Below are 7,253 nucleotides of genomic sequence, written 5' to 3' on the forward strand. Positions count from 1 at the left end.
CTTCATTCTCAGTATTTGCAAGGGGCGGGGCTTCAAGTATAAGGTTCTGCAGAAGAACTCCACACATATCAAAGAAGTTATCCGAATGCATATGCCTCTAATCTATATATGTTAATAACTTCGCTGTTATAAACTCTTCTGTCACATTACTAATTACTGCATGGTTTGTATTTATCACCTGATCCCCACCTGCATCTATAGTAATGTATGTCCACATATCTGATTGACCATGAGCTCCATTATGCACAGTATTCTATTAATATAATGCTATTAATTTGCTGGTTTAAAGGTCTTTAAAGTACAGTACAAATGCTTTTTTAAAAGTTCTGAAATTAATGTGATGCCAGAAACTATGGATGGTGATGTCATATTAATTTCAATATATATTGTTATCTTTCATGTCAGTTGCAGTTAGCTCCCTATGGACCATGGTGGGCCATGTAACTCTTGCAAGTTCCAGTGCGTTTCAGATTCAAGAAGCAGTAGGTGAAATGTCCCTCCCCAAGCACCCCAAACCAGCAAGGGTGGTTGAATACTTTTGAAGGCAGAGCCAAATTAAACAAAACACAATGAGAAGTACCTTATTCCCCTCCCCCAGCCATTCCTAACCCCACATTCTAAATGGGTCTTGTTTACTTGGCCATTGCATCAGGGCTATTTTGCATGTTCTATCTAGTAGTGTTTTGCATGATGAATGGAGGCACTATTGTGCTGTTACTCCATCACTGAATGTCACATTCAGGTCAGGGATTAGAGATCCCATGACACTTGTCAGTTACATTCTGGTAGAAGGGATAAGGACCACAATACTGTCCCCTCCCTCTTCAAGAAAACTCCTCTCCCCACTTCAGCATGGGGTTGGAATGGTGCTTTTTTATTCTTACATTGGCACCACAGAGCTACGTCCCTGAAACCACTTCTCAAACAAAAATGCCTGGTTGGTTCGATAGTTGGATTAGCCTTTAAAAGATCTCCCTCTAACTAGCCAGCAACTTTATTAAAGCACAATGACTTGCTCTTTAATATAAACTGGGATTCTAGCTAGTCTCCACCTATCAACGAGCAAAAACATTAACCAAACACATTCCTGGGTTCATAGGAGGGAGGGACCGGGACAATGGGTGATATGCTAGACTCTCAAAGTAGTCCAGACCTTAGAACTACTGTATACTGGTGCAGGGCCAGGTTACACAAACTCACTTACTTACTGTTATAAAACAGACGGCTTGGCTTAGCCTGGAGAAGAGGAAGATGTTTCCATGATGTCATGAGTGTGAATGGCACTACTTAAAATGTAAGTGTAATGAAAAAACCGTGTGTGTGTGTGTGTGTGCGTGAGTGCGTGCGTGCGTGAGTGCGTGGTGCGTGCGTGCGTTTTAAACCAAGTGCAATTTGTTGAGAAAAAGATGAATGGGTTTGGTTATAATTTAGTGTATTTTAGATCCGAAGGGACCCCCTATAAAAAATAAGTACTGTACTGGCTTTTAGAAAACACAAAGGAAGAAAATGTGTTAAATGGCGCCCCTCACTCTGAATAATAAACCTTATTAAAATGTTCAGTATAGTGTGATGAAATCAGTAACCGTTAGCACCCTCTAGTGATAAGTGAAATGTATTAAAGATTTAGAGAAACTGGCAAAATGATTATTTTCAGAATGCATTAAACAGAATGCATTCAAGAATACTTGCAAAAAAGCAAGAATAGTTACAAAACAAACAGTACAGTACTCCATTGCACTACCTTGGTCGCACCGACCACTTTTCCCTTGTTCCAACTTATTTAATACCAGGAGCATATCAGAGTTAAACATGTATCTATTGATTGTGACACTCGTGAAACATTGTGATATACTTTAATGTGTATTGATTACATGCAGGTAGATGAACTGAAAATGTATTGTTATTATATTGTATATTAAAAAGCAATCAAATATGAATTATAAAGACAAAAACAAACAAACAGACAAACTGCAGTTTCGGGTGGAAAACTACAGTACCCATAAACCCCGTTAGGGCCAGTTCTTTCCCAGAACACTTTGTGACTGAGTAGGAAGTGGTGTGCTTTTAATTAAAGGGATCGTTCTATATCATGCGCAGGTAAGTTGAGTTACTTATTTACATTAGTAAACGGGGGGAGGAAGATTCATGTTGGTCGTTAAGTTGCTTTAAAAAGTAAACAGAAACATTAACCGCGTTTTAACCTGTAAGATAATGTGTGGGTCAATATAGCGCAGTTTATGGTAACGGTTGCAATGTACTGCACATTCTGCCTGTGAATATTGTTTTTATTTCCCCTTCTATAATAGCATATTGATAAATGCACCACAATATAAGTTCCGTGTTATTTATATTTCGCGTGCCCAATATGTCGGTGGAGATCAGCATCTTATATTTTTACTTAGCCAATTATTTGTATGTTTTAGAAAATGCAACACAATCATTAACATAGGGTTGGAATAATTGATTAACAGAAACTTTTATCATAAATTAACTGCAGACTTATGTGATGATCAATTGATAATCAAAATACCATCGCGGCTGTCACTACCTGTCTCTCACCCCGCAGAGTAAGCAGCCGGCCGTGCCAGGATGAGCCTCTGCCTGAGGAGCAAGAGACGGAAGGAGAAAGGCAGCTTCACAACCTGCTGCGGCAACAGCTGGACACCACCGTCAACATTGATCAGTGAGTACCGACACAGACATAGCGAGCGAGCGAGCGAACAGGCTTGGGGGGTGGCAGGGAGGGCTGGATTGTTATGCGGGTTAAAATATTAAACTGCAACACAGCAAATTCTATTATTTACAACTCATTTAAAATAAAAATGTGGACAGAAAATATAATTCGGCCATGGTCCTAATTCCATTAACTTCAAAAGGACACCTTGCTTGATTCATTCCTTCTAGGTGTGTAGCCAAGAAGAGGTGCTTCGCCCCAGCAGCCCTGTACAAGCCCTTTGGAGATCAAGCTTCCGGAGTAAGGAGTCTGACCCAGTTTCGGTCTCTGCAGGATGGGGAGGAAGAGCAGGCCAGCCTGCGGGAGCTGGGCCTCAGTGAGGTCGAGATTGGATTGTGGCAGAGCAGAGACTCCCAGGGAAAGGTAGAGAAGGTACAGGGGAACACAAAACCTAACAGTGGTTTGGCACAGTAGCACAGCATGTAGGCTATGACTCCAAACTACAGCGTTATAACAAGGGAAATTAATAAAAGAATCCCTAATTAATATCATAGCCCCCACCCCAGTTTTGACCGTAATTCAGTCTATAACCTAGGAGGGGGTTGTTGACAAGATAGTTACTACTTTGTGCATATCGTCAGGCTTTTCATAATCCATCTTCAGCACCCAGCATGGTTAAAGTGTTTCAGCAAAGGAGTTAACATCAGTAATTACATGAGTAAAAACAAAGTCCTCCGATGAAAAGCAGACGATAGGTCATTCTGTACTTGATTTAAAGCATTGCTGATGTGATGTGTTTGTCTGTTGACAGTAGGTGGGCCAGACAGGCCATGATTGCCCTTGTCACAAAAGTCTTGTCTTGTTCAGAGTCGGGGGCTGAGCGTGGATCCCGGGGCGAAGCGAGACCGGCTGAGAGTCATCGAGGAGAAGATCACACAGCACCAGGAGATCCTGTCCCTTCCACAGAGATTCGCAGGGAGCCGGGGGCTGAGTCGGAGAGAGATGGAGATTGAGAAGGCTATGTTCCAGGGAGGAGACCGGCACGGCTTCCTCAGGGCACTCTACCACCAGGGTGAGAGATCCACCCCTCCACTGACACCTGCCATGGCTTTAGTGTACAAGAACACTCTTTAGGACTACCACCCATTATTTTAACCTACTTTTGTTGCATCCTGCACTATGCATACTGGTGACTGTTCGAATATCATATTTTCTGGTAATTAAACCTATGTTACATGGTGCGATTCCAAAACAAAAAAAGGATGGTATTATTAACACTTCAGAAATGTACTGTTTGAAAAGAATGTACACTGTGTAGTATATAGGTCAAATCTACTAGTGATATGCTCCCAAGCTCTTATTCAGAGCCTGAAGTGGTTTCAAAAACACACACACAGTAAACGTATGCTGTTCACACTACATGGTCATTTTATTATTTAATTTAAAAATGTGATTATTTGCAGATGAAAAAATCAAGGCTGCACAAGACCAAAAACTAGACACCATTTACAAAGATCTACTCAGTGGGGCAGAAAATAAACCCTCTTCAGATATTGAGAAAGAAGGGGAGCACCCTACCAGTGACAACAGCCAGTCAATCACACCCCTGGAGGTACTGCCTTTGAGCGTTCTCTCGGAGAGTGATCCAAGCAACCCCAGCCAATCGGAGACTCGGGGCAAAGGACTGGATAGTTCCAGAAGCCTCAGTGTAAGCCAGCCAATCGGCAAACTGTCAAGCAGCATAACAGAATCCCCGGTAAAGGTGACGGGGGCAGTGGAGTCAATCTCGGAGGAGGAGATCAGAGGGAACAGACAGACTGTAGAGGAGATACGACAGATCCCCAGGTTTCAGAACTACCAGCAAGGGGAGCCCTCAAAGGTGAGTATGAAGATTAAAGCTACTGTGTCCCACAACAGCGTTCAGTTTTACACTAAAATATGTTTCTTCTAAAAAAAAATATTAACACTGTTGAAGAGAGCAGTACTAAAACATAATGCACATAATACTGGTATTCATGTACTGACAAGCAATTGCAATTAGAATTGGAATGGTGTATTTGCCTTTGCAGTATTTCTGTATTCATTGTGTGTGTGTGTGTGTCCTGTGCAGGTGCTGTGTTTGAAGAACCTGAGTCTGTGTGCCAAGCTTGCCCACCTCGTCTCGCTCTTCTATCGATTCCAGACCCCGGGTGATCCTCCGCTCCTCTATCGCCTACTGACAGGGCGCCTCAAGGGCCAGGCCTTCATAACCTTCCCTGGTAACTACAGCTCACTCTCCAAATTATTCATGGTTTCCTTTTACAAGAGTACAAATATTTAACTCTGTCCCTGTCCCATAGTTTTAGTTAAGGAGGATGGCAAGGGTAAAGTGAGGTTCTGTAGTACTGTACTGTATGACTCTTCATACTTAAATAAGTAGCTTTAAATGACATTTTCTTAGTTTTTATTGAACTGTTCTGTTCCTGATGTTTGCAGTTATTCTTAATTTTTTTTAAACATGGTGTTGCTTTGACGATGAGTTGATGAACTGCTCTTCAGCTCTAGTCGCCTGCCATTGAATGTCATTTTGGCTGCATTAGGCTTTTTATATTAGTAATCACCAGCATAATCTAATTGCAATTATAAGCCCTCAAAATTATTACAACAATCCTAAAAAGGTAAGAGGACAGTAAAAAAAAAAAACACATGAAAATGTATCGCATTGAGAAGGTGGGTAGTAAAAATGAAATAACAATTAGTGGGCTCGATAGCTTCAGTTCATTGAGCAAACTTTACAAAATCTTTCCTTCCTCCTAACAAGATGAATTGATTTTTCTCCGCAGACTGTGAGACGGCCACAAGGGCTCTGGACCTGGTGAATGGGTACTGTCTGATGGGGAAGCCGATTGTCATTGAGTTTGGAAGAGGCCGAACAGAACAGCAGTGATGTTCCTCTCTCTTTCTGAGACTCGCGCCAGCCCTGTGTACTGGCTCACAGTCCACTGAGAGAAGAGACACAGATCCCTGGCTCTTTGTGGATAGAAGATGTCCCTCTCTTGGTCAGAAATAAGCAGAAAGAATCCTAGTTTCCCACACAGTGTTTCTGTGCTGTTATGGGTTAGATTAACAAAGAGGCCTCATCTGCTTTCTCCATGGCTGAAACCTCTTTCATATTTGTAGCTGCCTTCAACCTGGCCAGACAACTTAGTTCAAAACTGAATTTTGCCAGGCAACTTTCTGTATGAGCCAGAGGGACTGCAAACAACATATACTGTCTGTTGTGCTCTTTGACTCCTGTATGAAATCACTTCCTGAGTTGCCAGTTAGACCCATTTGATAGAGTCTCCTACCTGACTCAGTTTGAAATGGTGCATTTAAGAGTGCAAGTAAAAACATGCATAGGAAGTAATACTTCTGAACCCTCCCTCCTAGACACAGCCTCTGCTGCGATTGGATATTACAGTTAGATTAACAACTCGGCCATCAGCATAAGGGGGACCTCTTTAGTACTGAGCTCCATGCTCCGAACAGTGTAACTATCTTGGAAATGGAAATGATCTAAACTTCTGAGTTTTGGAAAGTCACTAGGATGTGATGACTGAAACGGAAAATAATATACAAAGTGAATCTAAACAAGAACACAATAGTTAAGATATTTCATACCATTACCAAAGTGAATCCATTCTGGGTATATTTTTTATTTACTGTATATTTATAATTGTATATATGTTTTACTGTAAACTATGTAGGTAGCTGTTGTGTTGTTTTTATTTCTTTCTAATATGTACATAACTGGTTTCTTTATTAAACAACCTAAACAGAATAAAGTGCATTTCAAGTCATAATCTTATTGTATCCTGGCAGAGGTTTCACCTAATAGCAGAACTATATTCTGGTGGTTGAGGGCAAAACTGCTCCCTTATATCACCTTATCTTTATGATAAAGATTGTTGTGTTCTTTTCCTGTTTTGTCTCAGAGAAAAATGGGTGCATTCAGTAACAGATCAACTCAGATCACCTATGAACTCTGCCCTATAGTGCTCTAAAAAATCATATAATTACCTGCGTAAAGTTATTTAGTACCTAGTGTTACAAGTAAGCCATATTCTCAAACAGAGAAATCCATACTTAGATATATCTGAGAGTGGCCAGAGAGCATCCTTTAAATTGATTATAGCTAACAAAATAGTTTCATAATCCTTGCCAGTTCTGCACTTGCATTCATTTTATGTACAGTATATGTCTGGAATGTGCTGTTTTTAAATAAACGTGTGGTACTACAATATGCTAAAGAACTATGTTTGCAAGCCATGGTTTCAGATAGAATTGCACTTTCTTGGTCATTTCAGCTAGACGGTGAATTGTCCCCACCATGTCAACGGCTCGTTTTCAGTCATTAACCAACCAGCTGCTTTCCCTCTGCTTTCAGTCACTAACATGCTTTGAGTGCAAGTGTAACAGGTTTTTCTTGAACATATTTAGTACCAGGGACCGGTTGCATAAAGACTAACATTCTTTCCCTTAACCCTCAGACACGTATTAGTGCCTGTAGACCAAGGGAGGTTAATGACCAATCAGCTTCATGTTTCAGACTTACAGA

General features: G+C 41.0%; 1 protein-coding gene across 3 annotated transcripts; it reads left to right on the plus strand.

The window, feature by feature from the left end:
- Positions 1 to 2,010: 2,010 nt before the first annotated feature.
- On the plus strand, positions 2,011 to 6,948 carry rbm41 (RNA binding motif protein 41). 3 transcript variants are annotated; one of them, XM_034050395.3, is made up of 7 exons: positions 2,011 to 2,097; positions 2,567 to 2,683; positions 2,905 to 3,106; positions 3,542 to 3,746; positions 4,138 to 4,553; positions 4,785 to 4,932; positions 5,497 to 6,948. In XM_034050395.3, exons 1-7 carry the CDS (start codon positions 2,090 to 2,092, stop codon positions 5,598 to 5,600), a joined length of 1,200 nt encoding a protein of 399 aa, XP_033906286.3. In that variant the 5' UTR covers positions 2,011 to 2,089; the 3' UTR covers positions 5,601 to 6,948. The 3 variants fall into 3 exon arrangements, with proteins under 3 accessions (XP_033906286.3, XP_058857346.1, XP_058857347.1); XM_059001363.1 differs by lacking the exon at positions 2,011 to 2,097 and adding an exon at positions 2,214 to 2,272; XM_059001364.1 differs by lacking the exon at positions 2,011 to 2,097 and adding an exon at positions 2,214 to 2,272 and having other exon boundaries at positions 2,905 to 3,097.
- The last annotated feature ends 305 nt before the right edge of the window (positions 6,949 to 7,253 follow it).

This window comes from Acipenser ruthenus, chromosome 26 (genome assembly GCF_902713425.1).
Source record: "Acipenser ruthenus chromosome 26, fAciRut3.2 maternal haplotype, whole genome shotgun sequence".
Classification (NCBI taxonomy): Eukaryota; Metazoa; Chordata; class Actinopteri; order Acipenseriformes; family Acipenseridae; genus Acipenser; species Acipenser ruthenus.

Excerpts from the sequence above, each read along its gene's own strand:
- rbm41 (XM_059001363.1), top strand. The coding sequence starts at position 2,238 with ATGGTAACGGTTGCAATGTACTGCACATTCTGCCT. Across the intron at positions 2,273-2,566 it reads ATGTACTGCACATTCTGCCT|AGTAAGCAGCCGGCCGTGCC; the intron begins GTGAATATTGTT and ends CTCACCCCGCAG. Across the intron at positions 3,107-3,541 it reads CCCAGGGAAAGGTAGAGAAG|AGTCGGGGGCTGAGCGTGGA; the intron begins GTACAGGGGAAC and ends TGTCTTGTTCAG.